This window comes from Eucyclogobius newberryi, unplaced genomic scaffold, assembly GCF_026437365.1.
Source record: "Eucyclogobius newberryi isolate DKJ021-1_F unplaced genomic scaffold, fEucNew1.0.hap1 SCAF_9, whole genome shotgun sequence".
In the NCBI taxonomy this organism is placed as follows: Eukaryota; Metazoa; Chordata; class Actinopteri; order Gobiiformes; family Gobiidae; genus Eucyclogobius; species Eucyclogobius newberryi.
In genome coordinates, this window is record NW_027316532.1 from 33,860,618 (window position 1) to 33,880,867 (window position 20,250).

Below are 20,250 nucleotides of genomic sequence, written 5' to 3' on the forward strand. Positions count from 1 at the left end.
GCGGTTGTGAGGAGGACCACAGGGGGGAATCCTGACTTCTCCAGTAGTCCCTTTGCAGAGCCAGATGCGGGGCCCGAGCACCGTTTTGTGCCTCATCCTGCATATGGGAAAGCTGGTAGGCGGTATAGGCCACAGGGTGTGATAGACCAAAATTGATCTTTATGGCCATCAATTCAGCTCTGAGCCTTGTATTCTCCTCTTGCAGAGCCATGACATAGGTCTGAATCACATGGTCGCTCATTCTTCTCTTCTCCCGTGATTTCTTGGCGGCTTCGTTGTTTTTACGGCGCTTCTCCCAGTAAACGGTATCTTTCTGCTCATTAGGTATGAACTCCCGTTTGCGACGAGATCCTCTATGCATCACATCATTGTCCACATGAAGACCATGGATGTTTTGTTGTCTCTCAGAATTCAGGGACCTGGACTCCATTGTGGTAAGCACAATAACGACCTGCAATAAACGAGAGAATAAATCAAGAAGTCTGATTATGTGCCTCAGTTAAAGCTCCTCCTCCACAATTCCAGGCTCAATGAGCTGCAGAAGCTGCACAGGCACGATCAGGATTGGTGCAGGTGCTGGTCTTTAGGCAGTAAGTAACCATTCACATCACAGAGAGGACTTTTAGGATTAAACCAACAGGATTTTAGCATTAAACACAACACAAATAAGATGAGATGTGGGGCTCATTCTGCTTCTGATTAGCTGATTGTTTTAAGAACCAAAAACATTAAACAACTTCATGACAAATGTGTTTGCAATTCAAAATAAATCAACATTACAAATGTTAACATTAAATGCTATGTTTTAACATGATGCACTTTGTATCAAGGGACACAAATTGGTCAAAATCAAATTAAATTATATATATTTTTATTCATGCATAGTATATGTTACTTTTTGTTGTTCCATGTAAATATCTTTATTGTGGTAAAAGGATCTGCCTCTTGTAAATGTTGCTGTGATGTGTAGGCCTTCTGTAGCTTCTTTTATGCAGCTGTTTAGGGTGTAAATGTATTGGAAGTATGATGCAATCGTACACAAGAGAATTGGGAAACATTAACTTATCAACACTATAATTGAGAATGTTTATTACAGCTGTGACCTACACATTTAACTACATGTAACGATCACAAATATTTGCAACTTGACAGAGTAAAAGGGTCAGAGTAACATTTTGTTTCAAATGCAGTATTTGAGCGTAAATTAAGAGTTTTATTTATGGCTTTTATACACTTTGGCATCTGTTGAATGTTTGTTAGTTCATAAGAGAGTTAAACTAATTCTCACTTTGGTTTGCTCAGAAGAGAACCAATATTCTTCATGCGGAAATGGTTTCAGACACAAGCTGTTACTTCACAGATTATTACTTCAAAGTGTCATGGACCGTTCACTTCTCAGCTTTTATTTTTATCATTCGAGCTAGCGCTGAGTCTGGCCTTGCACCGTGGCAACAAAACAACACTTCAAAGAGGCATTGTGCCCTGTGTGGTGGCGAGAGGGCCCATCAGGTTATAAATATTCTTCTGCCACTGTATAACTGCAGTGTGCGCTCGTGTGACACAACGGGCATTTTCATACGGTCGTGCATTCAGAAATTAATTCAGAAACATCAAATTATATCTTGAACAGTTGCGTAAAGTAGAAACAGACTCAAATGTTTTTGTATTTTTGCCATGGCATTAAAACATTGGATTTGATGTGTTACAGTTTTCTAGCCAGCTAATATTTTGTAACTGAAACATTGTCCTTACCTTGAGTTGATGAGTTGCACTGGTGATAAATGGCCACACTCCTCAACCCTATGCACACCTAAGACAGTGCTCTTTGTTCGAGCTCCTGTAGTGCAGATTGATAGTCAGAGGGGCTGTCCTGTTCATATCCTCCTCTTGTGTCTTCCTTTCTCTTGTGATTTGCTGTGCTCTGTCTTTTATCTCTTGTTTCCTCACCGACAGATTAATTGTGCTTACAGTATGGCACACGTGGTATACACTTGCCCGGTGCATCTTGCAGTTATGTAAAGTAGTTTGAGCTTGTGTTGATTTGATGCGTTTGTGTTGTTTTGCATGTTGCCTGCCACTAGTTCAAAGAAAGAAGGCCAGAAGGAAGGCTTTATTTCATTTCAATTTTAAAAAACCTTGACATCTTCAACATGCGTCTGAATGTGAATACCAAATAAAATGCAAAGTGCTTCACACAACAGGGGGAAAAATGCATTTATATCACAAAACAGATAAAGACATGAAAGAGAAGAGTGCAAATCAAATCCTTTTAGTCATATGCTCAGCTAAAGAAAACAGTTTTTAGCTTGGATTTGAGCATTGTCAGAGTAGAAGCCTGTCTCACATCTTCAGGAAGACTTTAACTGCAGATTTTAACTGCATAAAACTGAAACACAGTTTAGTTTGATTTGGTGAAAGGTGAAAGTACAGGCGTTATTATAGGAGGATGGAATTCGTTTTATTTATTTTATTTGCTAAATACTTTTGCAAAATTGTTGTGTACCTGTGGAAATTTTTGTGGCAACAGTTGCTGAGTAATTATGCAGTGGAATGATGGGGAAATACCGGTGGTACCAAGGTTTTTCTCATAAGTCATATTCCCACAAAATACTGGTGAAACCACATGCAACTTTGAACAAATGACAGTTGGATATCGGTAGGTTTGAAAACTGTAGTACAGCAGTGTTGGGCTCACCAAAGTGATCAACCAACTATATTATAATTATTCTACAGCTTCTTTCACACAGGGATTAGCTTCAAAGAGGATAACAAACCGTGTGTGCCTTTAACCAGGAATGTTATACTAAGATCCTGAATCTTTTAAACAGGCAACCTGGTTCCAGAGCAAACCTACTGCACAGGTTTTAGTGGTAGAAAAGAGCACCTGGAGTAACAGAGAACATACACACTTTACACCAAAGGACCTACAATCACCAAGCCAGGACCTTCAATGTGAGTCCGCCACCACGTCCCATCAGTATCAGACCATATGTCAGAATGAAACGTTGAAATGTCTAAATGTTAGCTGTCCACATAAACCCTCACAGAATCCCTGTCCCTGCCAGTCAGTGTCAGACTGTAAAGCACAAGTGAGTATTTTGTGCGCCAAGACATCAGGTTCTCCACTCAGTGCGGAAGCCTTAACCACAACATGAAAGCCATAAAAGAAATAGGTATGATTGTGAAATGAGTCACAAACAAATTTGTTTGTTATTTGTCTGAAACACACCCATAAAACATGGCTGTGGTCCTGCCAGACGCATCATAGGCTGTATAAACAGGGGGGGTTCTTTTAAGGAAAATGCATAAAGCTTTATTGTAATTGGCGAGAATGCAAAAACATTTTATGTACCACTTCATAATAACTTCACCTTCATTTGCCTTTACAAAGCATGACCAAAGACTTCATAAAAATAATAATGAACAAAATAGTTTATTAAGTTTGATTCAGGCTTAGTAAATACTTAATTAAGCATAGGGTTACGAGTTGGGTGTTAGAATATTCAGAGTTACTAAGCCTGAATCATTCTTAACAAACTATTTGTTCACTATAGATTAAGTCTTTGGTCATTAAGTGTACAGGATTAAGTGTACACATTTTCATAGCACCAGCATAACCAATCCACATATTCAGCTGTGGTAAGTGGGGGGGCTGCCCAAACCAGGGGGTATGTTTTTTGTGGCTTTTTGTCTGAAAGAAAAAAAAATCCTTAAATTCTTTTTGACTCACTGTAACCACATCCCACAGCTTATCTTTCAACAACAGTAACTCAATATTTCATTTCAGAACTAAGGAATTTGCTTCCAATTCCTAAGTGCATTTGCTTTAAATTGTCTTTTTGTAATTCTCTACAATTACAACAATCATTATTTACAATTAATGCAATTTAGATGCAACTTGCAGCCTGAAAGTGATGTTTGTGTTTATAGGCTGGTTTTAAAATGTGATAAATGTTGTGACGGATTGGACTGTGATATTTTGTCCTGGTTTATGGATACTGTTTGTCTTCACTGTCGTCTCCCTGTATTTATCAATACAACCACTTAAGTGTCTGGCCAATAAGGATAATATCACTGTAATTCCAAAAGCAAAAATTGACACAGAGCTCATCGACTGCATGTGAGGTGAAAATATTTTTGATAATAATATGGCTGGTTTGTGGACCCAGTCTCAATGTCACAAATAATTATCTTGTTCAACATTTGAGCCTTTCCTCTCCCATAGTCCTCTGCCCTCCATCTAAATTCTATAATACGATATACTTTAGATGAAGAATTATTGTATGCTCAGTCACATTTACAACTCCACACTCACAGCCTGTGAGTCGGAACTGTTTTTTCAGAGAATGGCCAATGTATTGTGCTTATAATTAATCTTTGTTAAAATAGGCCTGTGCTGTAGCTTTAAAACTCATCTAATATCTCTTCTGGTTCAGGTGCTCACACAAAACACAGGAACCAGGAACTGTAGGTTCAACTGCACTGAATTTGTTGCATGGCTGTAAAAATAGTTCTTCTATAATTAACTGTTACAGTGCTGTATTGTACGCACCTATACTATTTCCCTTTTCCTACTGTTCTAACACGAGTAGTGCGCTGTATTAACAGAGATTTAGAAGGTTAATTATAATTTATTTCAAAAGTAAAATGCTCTGGATTTAAAAAAAAATCTCTTTCGTTGTGTAGCGGCACAACCTGAACACCTTCTGCAGTATATTATCTCATGTATCAAGCATTAAAATCACTTTTGATAATATAAAATTACTCCTCATAATAGCTCATCTATTCTGTACTCAAATGCAAGCTTATAATATTAAGAGAGTAACATTGTCTTGTTCTTTTCAGTGCACTACTCTTCCTACTTAACTTTGTGGTTTCTTCTTTGTTTGGTTCTCGTAAACATTTATGTCACCCCACATAAAAGGCACCCCGTGACCCACCTGGAACAGCTTTGCTTGCAGTGCAAAACAGTTGGCTGTTGTATCAACTTAATTTATGGTATAAACTACAGTCCACATTTTCCCTGTTTTAAACTGACAGAAATTACTGAGGGGATTTGTCACAATAACAAGCTGAGATCAAACCTATGATCTCTGGGTTTGTGGGCAAATGTTCAAATCCCAGTGCGACTTCCGACTCAGAACCCCAAATCTGGTGTCGGGTTGATTCTTCTTCTGATTTTGTTTTGTTTGATATTTAGGAACATTCTTCTATGGTGCCTAGAATCTAATAATTATTCTTTCTACTTGTTCTTTAAATCATTATTATCGAATGATATATTTTATGTTGCATCTGTGTACAAGTGTTCTACTGGATCAGACTGAACCCACATGTACATAGCAACAGAATTATTTCTCAATTTCTGTTTTAATTGAATTTTTGCTAAGAACCATCTTTATTTAACTTTTGGTTTCTTTTGTGCTTGACCAGAGATGTTAAAACATGAGCAGAAATGAAGCTTATGAACTGTTACTGCTTGCTTCAGCCCAAAAACACTCGCAGCTTCTCATCCGGCATAACCACTTTCTTCTAACCACCTTCAAAAAAGATGAAAAAGATTGTCCTAGATATGCAGACATAGACCTATACTTGTGATGTACACATCCGACTGTTGAAATGTGGCCTTTGTGGGGATGACCTCACTGGCACAGACGAGCAATGGGACAAAAGATATGAAACCACATATAGCACATTTAACTGACATTGTGAAGTATACTCTGCTGCTTTTGCTGAAAAAATAAGATTTACCCCCTTTTGACCTTTGTGAGAATTGCAGTCAGTACTTATGTCCAGCAGGTGGCATCAGATTCAAAAGAAACAGGGTTCAGATAACGGATGATGGTTGATTTAGATTATGATATGAATATTATTTTTGTTTTCATCAGGAGAAATAATACATAAAAACACTGTCACAAAACATTTTGTAAATTTTCAATTTTTTTTTACAAAATATATGTTTTGTATTCTGTTTTACTTCTTTAAGTTTTATTTTATTATACGTTAATAACTACTCTATAATAGCATCTATTGTTATTGAACAAACACAACCTGAAGATGATATCTATTTGATTGTTTTAGTTATAATACCAATAGCTTAATACAGTGTGAGTCTAGACCTCTCCCTCATGCCTCTTTCTTCTCGGGAAATATAATTCATCACACCAGAGCCTCCACCTGGGAGTCGGAAAAGGTGTGACCTGGAACCAGATCAACCAGGAAAGGGGCGTGGCTGATACTGCTGCTGAGGATGAACGCACAGGTAACGCTCAGTGGTGTCACCTTTAAGCTCATGGAAACTCATCAAGTCGTATTCGTAATTACAGGTAAGAACATAATTGTAATATATCGTTATACTACTGCATATATGTCGACCTTATTTTTCTTTACTCTGCTTACATTATTCATTAGAGATGAGCAGAGACCCACATGAGACGAGGTCCCAAAGAATGTGACAAGATGAGATTTCGACATAATTATTCATATTTTGCAATTAAAATCCCAATTTTGGCCAGACATGTTTATATTTGTATTTGTATCATATTTTTGTTGTCATCGTAGCACTGATTTTTTGTTCTGTTTTTTTGCTACAGCGTCTCAAAACGCCACTTCACCAACTTTACCATTCTTTTTATCCAAGCCAAATATAAACTCTTAATTTTACCGTGAGAGATCTTGTGCTCTCCGTATTGTTTATTTAGCACTGCTGTTGCCTTGGGGTTTTTTGTTATTCACATAGACTAATGCAATGTGTAAAATAGCAAAAAATAGCATTATTTAGTTATTATATGTTGAGGATAATGTTTTGGGGCACTTCAAAACAACATTTCACTATCACAATAACAAAATGGAATCTTCCATCAGTATAAACTATTCTGTTCAAATGTAATTCCTGTAGCCGTCTTTAGTGTATCTGTGTTCTTTCTCTATTGTGGTTTTGCTCAGAGCGTAGCCATGGTAACCCTTTGTAATGAGTTACATGTATTCCACTAGCGGACACTTCTGTTGGTCCCATCAGTCGACATTTACCTAACAATACCACCACAACTCTGCCTTGACAACACCGTCCTCAGAGCCTCATGGAGAAGGAAACAGGTTTGCAAATGAAATAGATTTTGATTTGACATTTTTGATTATTTGTTTGCAGCACAAGGTAACATGTGAAAAACGATAATGCTTTTTTTTTTTGGTTATGTTCCTGGTTAACGTTGAACCCCTAATCTCTCATAGGCCTCACGTGGGAGGTGAAAGCGAACGACCGTCACTTCCACAGAGAAAGTCAGAAGAAGTCGCTGCTGTGCTTCCGATGGGGCCGATACGCCGTGAGTGTGTCCTACTTTCTTTCTTTCTTTCACATGTGAAACTCTACACCTGACGCCATGTTGTCCCAGGTGAAACACGGGGACTGTGGCACTACTGTTGTCCACACTGACTGTCTCACTGTGTCTTTGTGGCTTTATCAGGACAACGTGGTCCGCAGTTACAAGTACACTCCCCTGACTTTCTTACCGCTGACACTGTTTGAGCAGTTCCAAAGAGTGGCCAACCTCTATTTCCTCCTCATGTTGGTGCTGCAGGTCAGACCTTTCGCCCTCTATCTTGTCTCGACGTTTTACACAATTATTAAGGCAGAAAAAAAAAGACAAAGCATTTGATCAAGTTTCCCCCCTCATGTTGATCAGTCGCAGTGTTTGATTCAATTTGATTTTTGTCGAAGTAAAAACAAATAAAAATGGATTTCAATATGTATTTCCTGAAGATGAACAATATAGACTTTATTATTGCCATTTACCACAAAAAACAGTCAAATGTATTCTTCCAAAGTCCAAACCACATGCAGGCGGTGGACCTCTCGATTAAAAAGGCTTTAATAAGAAATGACAGAAACTGAAGTAAAATAGTAAAATATACAAATGATTCTGACAACTAAAATGGTTGCAGTGGCTCAAGACAAACACTCTGATTATCTAATTTTGTTGTGTAACTTATATGTACATTTTACCTGATCTATGCTCTGAACAAACCAGTGTGAATTTAATGCATTCCTTTTAATAACTCCACTATTGTTAACTCAAATCCATTGTTCAAGGAAAAAGTCAGGTCCTTTGTTCATGTGGTTATCACCCATTGTATTTACTTCTATTTATTTATTTTGTATTTCTAGTTTGGAATATTTAAGAAGTAAAAACATCACTAAGATCAGGTATAGCCAATGGGTGCCACTTTATACTAACTACACCTTAGTTTGCCTAAATAAAGCATGAACAAATAATTAAATTACATGAACAAATACTTTATTAAGTCATTGTAACTGGTTAGGATCAGGACATTATTAAATAGCCCAAATGAGTCTTAAACCTTTTGTTCAGTATCACTTTACAAAAAACTATAAAGTGATACTATAATAAAGTGTTACCAACCAATGTAAAAGAAAACAAACAATTCAAGCGTCCAATCTCATAATTGAGGCTAAATCACCATCATTCGGTTTCTCCTTGTCCTTTGTGCCTGACGTACTATTGTGATGGATGTGTTTCTGCTTGTTTATGGCTTTAGAGAGCGCGAGACATGCAAACTGTACGGCATGAGAGTGGTTCAAGTGGCACGCGACCACAAGCTTTTCCATAATATTTCCATGTGTGTTGCAGTGCGTTCCTGCCATCTCTTCCGTGCCCTGGTACATCAGCTTCATCCCTCTGGTGTCTGTGCTGTCTGTGAGGGGGATAAAAGACCTTGCCAATGACATGGTAGGATCAGTGTTTCCTCCTTCCATAATGTTAAAATAGATGGTGTTCACTTTCCTTTAACTCACTGAAATATCCAAACTTATCCCACACAAATATTGAACCTGAAAACAATCGCGTCTTTGGGGTTGAATCATTTCTGAGGCTTTGTTTATTTGTTAATTTTCGATCACCGTTACTATTTTTTCCCTGGGGTGAGCATCATATAAAAACATACCTTACAAACACTGTGAAAAACATACATTAAATATTAAAATACATCCTCAACACTATATATATATATATATAATGTGTTTCGATACTAAGGAATTGGCTCAATACTCGACACCAGTTTCAATACCACAATGATAATTAAAAATGTGTTGTTGTTTTTTTATACAATACTCATATTCAACACAAAATAGTAGTACTTCTGTATTTTGCAATGTGGTCTTAGTAGTTTGGGTTAAGCTCAAGATCAATCTAAAATTGTTCAGGAAAGGTCTGAACTAGTATTGATACTCACTATTTTCTATTTACGACGCACCCATGCTCGGAAAATAAAGAAATAACAGTCATTGTGTTAAAGGCTCATTGTGTTATGTACGCTGACAGACAAAACATTGAACTTTGTGGCAGTTATTTTAGTTTATTTAGTTTAGTTTATTGCAGTTGCCAGGATATTCACCATAAATCGGGTCGTCAAATCTGCAATCTGACAGTCAAACAGCCAATTCTACCATCAGATTCTGCCCGGCCCCTGCTCAGTTTTAAAACTCTAGGCGTTCTACAATGTTTTGATGTCTCGTGAAGCCATGAGCCAACGGGCGAATGCAAAGGCGGCTGCATGCATCCGTATACGTGGCTGGCTCTTGAGCATGTCTTCACTCTTTTCTCCTTCATTGTCCTTATTGACTCCTTGTCCTCTGCTCATTGACAAAACCAGTCATCCCAGTAGCATTAATTTTCCCTCCTATCATTAAAGCTTTTCCTTTTAAATGCATGCGAGATGTTTTGCATGGAGAATTCTCTGGTTAAGTGCATCACTGAGTTACGGTCGTTAACAGCTCTGGGTGAAACGCTTGCTTGACCCTTTCCTATTGACTAATCATTTAGTGGAGGGTGTAAATCTCCCAGCTGGTGTCACTGTAGAGCTTCGTAATGGCGTCTCCTTTCTCCCGCTCAACCTTTCACGGCCATCTTCTCTGCCTCTCTCACACGGCCTGTCCTTCACTCTCTTCCCCTCGTCTTATCGCGCTGCCTTGTCCCTAAACCTACTTTCACTCACTGTTTTCTTATTGTCATTTTTCCCCAGACAAGGCGACGGAGCGACTCCGCCATCAACTCTCGACCCTGTGACATACTCGTTTCTCAGAGGTGAGGACAAAGGCTGCCGAGTGCTGTCCCAAGGCTCTCCTCACATCCCCATTTTAGAGCAGTTGTCTAATGAAGCCCTAATGAAGTGTGGATAAGTGAATCCCCAGACACTCCCTTTGCCCGCTACTACCACATGGACACAACAATGGGCTTTTTGCAAATGGCTAGAGTAATAATAAGAGTGAGAAGAAGTTATTTTTATATTTTCTGACTACTTTTATCTCTATATTTATCTTCAAAATCAAGGTTTGAAACACAGCAGTGGCGAGACATATGTGTAGGAGATATTCTTCGCATCCATAAGGACCAAGCCATCCCTGTAAGTTTTGAACCCATAAGTAGATTTTGTGATGGGATGCTTTTATATGTCATACTTTGTTTTTTTCACCTTCTTTATTCTGTTTTGTTTGTCTTCATAGGCAGACCTTCTTTTATTGTGTAGCTCAGAGCCTCACAGTCTGAGTTATGTAGAGACTGCAGATATAGATGGGTAAAATGAATCACTATTGTATGAATACGGCCATATCATTATTAATGCAACCACTTTTATCTAATCTCAGTGATGTTACACGGTTGTATTTTATTTGCAGTGAGACCAACCTGAAATATAAACAAGCCCCAGATGCGACACACTTTGAGCTGACCAGTAAACCCTCAGAGGACAGACTTTCTGCTTTTGATGGTAATAAGAACAAATACACATCGGAATAAAATTAAGAACTGTTGTAAATAGTATAATACGTGTACTTTTTCCAGGTGCAGTGCTCTGTGAAGAGCCCAATAACAGCCTCTACACTTTCAGAGGGTGGCTGCACTGGAGAGGACAGCGGATTCTGCTGGACACCGATCATATACTTCTTAGGGGCACCATCCTCCGCAACACAGAGTGTGCCTATGGCATCACCATATACACTGGTGCGGAGACATGTTTCCTAGAAAAGCTACTTTATTTAGTTTTTCATAATACTATTTTAAAAAGTAGAACTGCTCTAGGTCAGTCACACACATGCTATAGAAAGTATATGACATCTGAGATAAAAACACTACAAAGCTCTTTTGTTTCTAGGTCAACTGTCCTGATTTCACCTTGTTCAGAGAGACCCTGGTTTCAATGACATATTGTAGTTTTCAGAATACATTATACTGTTAATTATGAAGAGTACTTAACTCTGACGTTTGTGTCCTAAATACGAGTGTAACGTATGGAGGATTACAGCTGCTCCTGTCTTTAAGTGATCATTGATCGGATATAACAGGTCCAGGCAGAGGTGTCATGGATTTCACTGCAACGGCACTTTCCGTTCTGGTAAAGCCAATCAATACATCAAATTCTTCCAGAGATGGGTTTTATAACATTCATCAGTGACTGTCTATTGATGTGACCTCAGTTCAGTCTGATAACACTAACCCTCATCTCACTCGCCATAACCTGCTTTGAATAAGGCATAATCAGGGCCGACATCTCTGCCGCCGTTGAACAGCTGTCCTTGGGTAGTTTGACACTACTTAGTTTTGTCATGTGTTCATGGAGCTTCCGTCTGCACCAGGCCATTGTTGGAAAACATATTTTCTTGAAAGTTTATATATTCTTTATTGATCCCTATAAGGGAAATGCAGTCTTCCCCTGACCTAAGTACAGCAGGGTCAAGAGCCCTCAGAGCTGGAAGGAGTCTGCTTTTTACTGAAGGAAACATGAGCAGCCATGTACTCGGACTAAAGCCTGAACTGTCACCCTTGGGGGGGCTCCCCGTTCACTGCTCGGTAAAAGTTTTTTTGTTCCAGGCGCTGACACCAAGATCCTGAGAAACTGTGGAAAAATACGTACAAAGACGACTCGAACTGAAAAAGTTTTAAATAAAGCAGTCATGGGGGTCAGTAAATCAGCTAGTCTGGACTTTTGACACTTAAACTGCTCCTTATACACACTGTATACTCTCCAGATTGTCCTGAGTGTACTTCTGTCTGCGCTGCTCCTGTCCATTGGCAGTGGCATATTTGCGAGTCAGATAATGCAACAAACAGAGGTGTTCGCTGCTCTGGTGGTGAAACAGAATCCTGCTTACTCTGGGTTCCTGGTTTACTGGAGCTACATCATCCTCCTCAGCCCTGCCATGCCAATCACTCTTTATATTACGTTTGTGCTCTTTTCTATTGAAAATACATTTGAGCCAAGACAATTAATCACGTGATTTATTGTTTGTATCTTCGTAGGTTTGAGCTGATTCACACGGTGCATAGCCTTTTCATTGGATGGGACCTTGACATGTATTGGGAAAAAGCTGACAAATGTGCTATGGCGAGGAATACCTCTCTGAATGAGGAGCTTGGCCAAGTGGAGTACCTCCTGAGTGACAAAACAGGAACCCTGACCCAGAACCACCTGCTCTTCAGACAGTGCTGCATCGCGGGAGAGGTTTATGGTGATTTGAGCATTAAGTACTGTCAAATGTACATGTTAAATGTGGTTTTAGTCATCTTCATTCCACATTATGTGCTAGTTTCACCTGCTGTATACTGCTGCATGAGAGCATTAATGGACTTAAAATCCCTGCAGTCTCTTGACAGTTTTTGTTTACCTTGTGACTCACTGTGGCAGTTTTTCTCTAAAAAATAATAATTATTTATGTAAGAGACATGAGCAGTGTTTTCTAAGTACAGTGGAACAACAGTCCCACTTGGGGATTGACCTCAGAAAAACACAAGCAAGGATCACATCTCGAGAGAAAACACTGGCTCAAAATGAAATTCAGTAGCGCATTAATATTTAACAATAACAATAACCTTTCTTAGGAAGTTATATTATAAGTGGTAACTCTTAAGTTTAGGGGCCACATATGAATGGTTAACTGGCTTTAATTAGATCTTAGTAATTACAAAGTTCTTATCATTGCTGTTATTTTTTGTGTGATGTTTTTTTGCCATGAACTATTATTCCCCATCAATTCTCTTGATTACAGTTTATTAGCATTACTAGCAATGGATGCTTTGTACATAAATTGTCATCTTAAGCACTTTATACTAACTAATGACATCTATCATTCTGTCATACCAATTACCACTTAATTAGTGATTATTATGGGGTCCCTGAACTGAAGTGTTACCATATAAATATTCATTAATTGTACTTTTCTTTCCAGGGGATGTGTCTGTTAGCGCAGAAGATACAGAGGTATTAATTATATAAGTCGTTTATTTTGTCTGTGTTAAATGTGTTCAATTTGAGTCGTCTGAATGTGCAGCCCATGGACTTGAGCTGGAACCCGTACTCGTGTGGGGGGCTCTTCATGTCCGCTCCTGAACTGGTGCAGAGACTCAGAGGACAGCAGTGTCGCGTCAGCGGAGAGTTCCTCAGAGCTCTGTCGCTATGCCACACTGTCATGGCTGAGTACAAGAATGGTGAGCTGCGAGAGCTGAAGGGAGTTACACTATGTACACTTTCCCCACTGGGATTTACTGTCGTCTCTCCAGGAGCCCCTGTGTACCAAGCTGCTTCCCCAGATGAAGAAGCTCTTGTTGGGGCGGCCCGAGAGTTAGGTTGGGCCTTTATTTCCAGGACTAGAGACTTCATCGTCATCTCAGAGCTGGGTGTGCAACGGCAGTATCAGATCCTGGCACTGCTAGACTTTACCAGCCAGAGAAGGCGCATGTCCATGCTGGGTGAGACCGCTGTCCTAATAGGAGTACAACTATTTAAATTGTGACATAAACTTTAACTTTGAGAACACACTATCCATCTTTTCACTCAAATAACTTTTTCTTACTGCAGTGCGGGAGCCAGAGGGTGGGTTAAAGCTTTACAGCAAAGGAGCAGACATAGTGATCCTGGAGAGATTGCAGAAGGACTGTCCACACCAGGAACAGACTGAACTAGCCCTGGAGGTAAGTTTTGAGTCTTTTTTTTCCACTCTACACTCACTGAGCTCACTTTTAAAAGAACACTCAATCGCTTCGATCTTGAAACCATACTTGAGAACACCTGTAAAATTATACTTTACATTATAGGCTATTGGATCGGAAATGCACACAGGTATTAGATACCTGATGGATTCCCCTCAAGGTAGAAAAACGATTCCTAAAATACTCCTCTTGTATTTCAGTAATCAAAGACTTGCGCACAGTGTAACGCCATAAATGTTGAGATTCTTTTCTATCACCCTTTAAATGTCTTTAACTTTTTATAACAGATGTTTGCAGAATCTTGTTTGAGGACGTTATGTATAGCAGTTCGATCAGTTTCTGAGGAAATGTGGAAAAAGTGGAGTAAAAGTCTGTCCCAGGCGTCCGAAATGATCCTGTCTGAGCGCGAGGTCCTCCTTGACCAACTGTATGATGAAATGGAAAGAGACCTGCAGGTGAATCTCTCTCTATGCACTAATGTCCAGACGACTACAACTGAATCTTTTCTACAGTGGAACACTCCTGGTGTGTGTTTACACGACTAAGAGCGACCAATAGTTAAAATATGTGTGTTAATTTTCAAAGCTTCTGGGGTTGACCGCCATTGAAGACAGACTTCAGGACGGTGTTCCAGAGACCATTGCTTTACTTCAACAGGCCGGACTTAAAGTGTGGGTCCTGACTGGGGACAAAAAAGGTTCTGTATATTGTTTATGTGTTTTATTTTTTTATTGTGTGTATGTTTGTGTGTCTAGATTTCGTTTTTTTGTTTGTTTCAAGAGAGAGATGCATGTTAACATTTCTAAAGCCTACTAAATGTTTTCTCCTACTGTTTATAGAAACTGCAGTGAATATTGGATATGCTTGTAAGTTACTGGATGCTGACACAAGATTACTGGAATGGCATGAACTGAGGTTTGAAGTGAATACTACACAGTAACATACACACAAACACAAGATTCTCCTTGATCTTGGTATTTCTTTCTGCAGACAGATCCTGCAGTCCCCAGACCCACAGGTTTCCTTCAGCAAGGCCAGACAGACAGAGCTGTGGGCTGTAGACAAAGAGATGGCTGGAACAAAAACTGCTGTGGTGCTCACTGGACCCGAGCTGGTAAACTTCAACGTGATCCTTTTGTCTCCAACATTTCTGGTGGAGGGTCCGCAACCTGACCGTCTTCATAGAGATGCTGTTGCTTTGTAATAACACATATTCCATAGTGTGGCTAAGCTGCAGGTCAGAGAGGCTGCCCTCATTTAGATCATACGCTTTTCAAGCTTTTTATTTTTTGGCAATGAAAATTAGAAGAGATAAGATAAGATATTTGTCCCACAATGGGGAAATTCCAGTGTTGCAACACAGATTGGACAGAGTAGGAACAGAAGTATAATAATAAAACAAATAACTTAAAAAAAACCTTTTATGATCTTATTAATATTATAATAAGTTATTGAATTATTGAATGCCTGTAATTTCATGAATTAAAATACCAGTAGATGTTTAAAGACATACTGTGGAAAGCAATACCATCTCCATGGAGACAAGCAGGTAGCGGAACCACAAAATGTAAACCTAAATCCTTGCAATGCTATGTTTACGTGTTCTCCAGGCAGAGTTTGTACAGAAACCTGAGTGGGGGGCCACATTGATGAAATTGGCCACGCAGTGCCAGTCTGTTCTCTGTTGCCGCGTGACGCCGGGACAGAAGGCCGACATAGTTAAACTAGTGAGAAAACACACCAAGTCTATCACTATGTGCATTGGAGATGGTGCCAATGATGTAAACATGATTAAAAGTAAGTCAGATTGAAGTTGTTTCCTTTGAACTATTCATCCCTGACTCAACTGTGTTACAAATGAAGCTGCTCATGTTGGTGTGGGACTGGCCGGGCTGGAGGGAGGCCAAGCCGTGCAGAATGCAGACTTCTCCCTGTGCCAGTTCAGATTTCTGCAGAGGCTGCTGTTGGTCCATGGACATTGGTCTTACCTTCGCATCTCACTCTTCCTGCGATACTTCCTGTTTAAGACCTGCAGCTTTGCCCTTGTTCACATATGGTTTGGCCTGTTCAATGGCTTCAGTGCTCAGGTGGGAGATATTGACAAAATGTCTTGATTGATTGATTGATTGATTTTGCATTGTCACAATGAGAGCAATCATATCTTATTCTTTCAGTCCTTCAGAAATGTGCTAAAATGTAAGGATATTGGTTGAGTTTGAATGGACTAAACAACTAAACATTTATATTAATTTCTCGTTCCTATTAGGGCTGCATGATATTGGGCAATATGCAGTACTGCAATGTTTATTTAAAAAAATCAAAAACATTTAAAAAAAGATACTTGAAACAGCCTTTTTTTCTTTTACATTTTCATTATTTAAAATAAAATAAAAAATACAATCTCTGTCAAATGAAAGACCTTTGTGTTGTTGCAATATATTTAATTCGTTTTTTATATTGATTATTGCGTATGCCAATTTTGCAACATTATGTATAATATATTGTAGCCCTAATAATATATATATATAAACAATTTAATATAATCAATAAAACGTATATACACTATATTGCTCTCCTACACTTTTCTGTACCATAATATATATATTTTTTTTAAAGATTAATTCTCTAATGTGTTTTTTCTCTTTTTTAGTCTTTGTATGAGACTTGGTTCATTGCATTTTACTCAGTTTTTTACACATCTTATCCAATTCTGTGTGTGGCATTTTTTGAAAAGGTGAACTGCATGTTTTATTACTAGTTTGTTGTTGTGAAACTGGTTTGACTTTGACATTTCTTTCCACCTGTGTCTCTTTAGGACGCAAGCACAGAAGGCTGTTTGAAATATCCAGAGCTGTACATGTCGGGACAGAGAAATGAAATGTCCAGCCCTGTTACTATGTTGATAACCCTGCTCTATGCTGTCTACTCCTCATTCTTTCTCTTCTTCATCCCGTGTGGCGTCTTCTTCGACACGTCATACGACTTCCAATATATGTCAGTCACCGTTGCTATGGCAGCAACATTTGCAGCCACTGTAGAGGTCAGTGTGAGACACGGAAGTCACACATCCATATTACACACATCAACATAATCCTAATGCGCATCTGTGAGCGAAGACTGTGGGTCATATGGAGATATACCAAGGATTTTTTGTTTTATTCATGTGCAAACTAATCTCTGAGTCTGAGATCTAAAGTTAGTGTACATTTATGTATTTTATCAGTTAATATTTATTTAACAAATGTACATACACATATTGTACATTAAAGCTATCTACTAAAATATGTTTTCATGAGTAATTCATTATTAGTTCAAAGTGATTATGTCATCGAGGAAACTCTGGGGCAGAGCATGTCCCTGTCACGCACTAAAATGCATAGCTACATTTTGCTACTAAGGAATAGGTTGATCATTAATAACAATTGGAAATTATATTCTTTTAACCAATTTCTATAGACTATCATTTTAAATATAAAATAATATACAAGGCACTTTTATTTGTCAAGCACAATTTGTACACAAGGCAATTAAAAGTGCTTCACACAACAGGGAAAAAAATGTCACAAAACAGATAAAGACAGAAAAGAGAAAAGTGAAAATAAAATACTTTCAGTAACATGCACAGCTTAACTAAATAGTTTAAAAGTACTCTTTTTATCCTTATACTGGCTCTGATAAAGCTCAAGATCTTTTCTAAAACTGTTCAGGAAATGTCAAGTTTTGTCCCAGTCATGTGATCCTTCAACATTTGCTGTTATTTTGATACTATATTTAGTATTGATTGATATCAGATTTTTTTAAATACTTTTGACAACCCCTAGCCTGTGTAAATTATCCTTCAGACAAAAACTGCATTTAAATAATCTACCCAGGTGAACACTACTGTATCACCGCATACTGTTTAGAGTATGTTAATTAGACAAATATACAGTTAACTTGTGATTTGTTGTAAATTATTTTTTAATAATATTTCATTATTTTAGTTTGATCATTATGGATGATATACAGTTCTTTGTTCACTGTATGTCTGTGTAAAGGCTGTACATGCAGCTGTTCTAATGGCTGTTTCTCTTGCTCAGATCTCGCTGCAGACCAAATACTGGACCAAGTTCAACATTGCCTCAGTGTGTGTGTCCGTGGTGCTGTACTTCATCTTTACCAGAATCACCCACAGTAAACTACTGTTTACGAGAGCACCAAATGACTACTACTTTATTGGTATGAATAAATCTGTATATAATAATACTATTTTATTTCTATTTATATAATTATTTTGGGCAAATTCTTCTTCTAGTTACCACAATAAAGGGCAAATGACAGGTTCTCATGTTTTTGTAATCATTACATGGTTTGGTGCGATAGAACTTGTGGATAAAGTTTATCATAGTTTTACATCAGTCAAATGGCAGTTTAAGAAATCACCTGTCACTTTAGCTATAATATACATTTCACTGCACTGTTCACTTTCTGCACTACATCTGTAAATTTAACTGTAAATGTTGTGTATATGCTAAGTCCATTTTTATCTTATAGTAATTTTGTTTTTATTGTTTTAAATGCATGCCTTATTTGCTATATCTCGCCTTATTATTTTTCATTGCTTTATGTTGCACCGAATCACCAAAGCAAGTTCCTAGCTTGTGAACTTGTGAAAACCTGTTCTGATTATTCCCGCCAGGGTCTAAGCACTTAACTTATTATATACTGTATATCATTAATTATCCTCTAACACATTGTCTGAGCATAAGTTTCTCCAGATTGAACTAAGATTATGTTGATTTTGCACTTGTGGCAATGTCTGTCATCATTGTGTGCGTGTGTGCGTGTGTGTGCGTGCGTGCGTGTGCGTGCGTGCGTGTGTGTGTGCGTGTGTGTGTGTGTGCGTGTGTGCGTGCGTGTGTGTGCGTGCGTGCGTGCGTGTGCGTGTGTGCGTGTGTGTGTGCGTGTGTGTGCGTGTGTGTGTGTGTGTGCGTGTGCGTGTGTGCGTGCGTGCGTGTGTGTGTGCGTGTGTGTGTGTGTGTGTGCGTGTGTGCGTGCGTGTGTGTGCGTGCGTGCGTGCGTGTGCGTGTGTGCGTGTGTGTGTGCGTGTGTGTGCGTGTGTGTGTGTGTGTGCGTGTGCGTGTGCGTGTGTGCGTGTGTGTGCGTGCGTGTGTGCGTGCGTGTGTGTGCCTCAACAGGAGCAGCTGATAAGGCCTTCATTGATCCAGTGGTGTGGCTCACAGCGCTGCTTACTGCCTGGACAGCTGTTTTGCCCTCAGTCACAATCCATGCTTTCAATGTCATTCGCAAAGGCAGCGACAAACACAAGGTAAGAGCAGTAAACAGCATTAAATACCATTAAGAGTGTTCTGGATACATTCACCCTTTATTCTCCTTTTTTAAGTTTGTCCCTCCACGTCCATATGTTTCATTTTTTAGATTTTAAGATTTAGTCCAATTTCAATATGAAGTGCTTATATTATTTAGGTTCAGTATTCCCAGATATTTTTGTTAAAACTTCTGATATTTAAAATAAATAAGTGAAATTAGAAATTAGAAATGATTATTAGTATGTAGTTTTGTGAAGCATCCACACATCTACGTTTAACAGTACCATTAATGTTTTCATATTTAATGCTATGGATACCAAGACTTCATGACTTGAATTACTTGAATTAACTGTACTGTAAAGTGACAACACTACACAAGTTATTCACCAAAGCATTGCTTCAAATAATCTCTACCTCATTTATAAATAAATAAACAATAAGTCATTAATAATTAAAAAAATATTGTGTATACATTTTATGGCCTTTGAGCATGTATTCATTCTCCTGGTTGTAGGTGCACATTGTCCCTCCAAAGGCGGTGGAACTGAGGTCTCGGATGACGTCGCAAACATCTCTTCGGCGTTCGTCATTTATTCATCGTAGAGCCATGACATCCAATGGACACACAGATCCCCCCAGAGCGAGTGCAGTGCCAACAGTGAAGGAGAGGATGACTGTAACCAAACCCACCACAACTTCTAACTACATAACTACAATTATTTAACACGAAGCACAGAATAGTGCCAAATGTTGTGGGATAATTAAATGAAGCCAAACCTGAGTCTATGAACAATGTGAGTGTCATATAGCCTGGTCAGTCACGTTTACATATTAAATACAGAATTATTATTCTGATCCCAGCTGATTAAAAACTTGAAAAAATAAATAAATGTATGTACATATATATATATATATATATATATATATATATATATATATATATTACT

At 38.5% G+C, this 20,250-nt stretch overlaps 1 protein-coding gene across 1 annotated transcript; it reads left to right on the forward strand.

Moving 5' to 3' along the window:
* Positions 1-6,870: 6,870 nt before the first annotated feature.
* atp8b3 (ATPase phospholipid transporting 8B3) lies at positions 6,871-20,027 on the forward strand. The gene is made up of 27 exons (XM_072438080.1): positions 6,871-7,092; positions 7,228-7,319; positions 7,461-7,574; positions 8,646-8,744; positions 10,036-10,097; positions 10,344-10,416; positions 10,517-10,587; positions 10,688-10,779; positions 10,854-11,012; positions 11,880-11,968; positions 12,038-12,231; positions 12,309-12,517; positions 13,235-13,266; positions 13,337-13,493; positions 13,566-13,754; positions 13,864-13,976; positions 14,282-14,449; positions 14,580-14,691; positions 14,834-14,909; positions 14,985-15,108; positions 15,605-15,791; positions 15,858-16,081; positions 16,645-16,728; positions 16,810-17,034; positions 18,074-18,212; positions 19,172-19,302; positions 19,818-20,027. Exons 1-27 carry the CDS (start codon positions 7,077-7,079, stop codon positions 20,025-20,027), a joined length of 3,441 nt encoding a protein of 1,146 aa, XP_072294181.1. The 5' UTR covers positions 6,871-7,076.
* Positions 20,028-20,250: the final 223 nt, after the last annotated feature.

What these genes read in the sequence shown, in the direction of transcription:
- atp8b3 (XM_072438080.1), top strand. An exon ending in ATAAGGACCAAGCCATCCCT is followed by an intron (nt 10,417 to 10,516) that starts GTAAGTTTTGAA and finishes TTGTCTTCATAG; the next exon opens with GCAGACCTTCTTTTATTGTG. An exon ending in CATCGCGGGAGAGGTTTATG is followed by an intron (nt 12,518 to 13,234) that starts GTGATTTGAGCA and finishes TTTTCTTTCCAG; the next exon opens with GGGATGTGTCTGTTAGCGCA.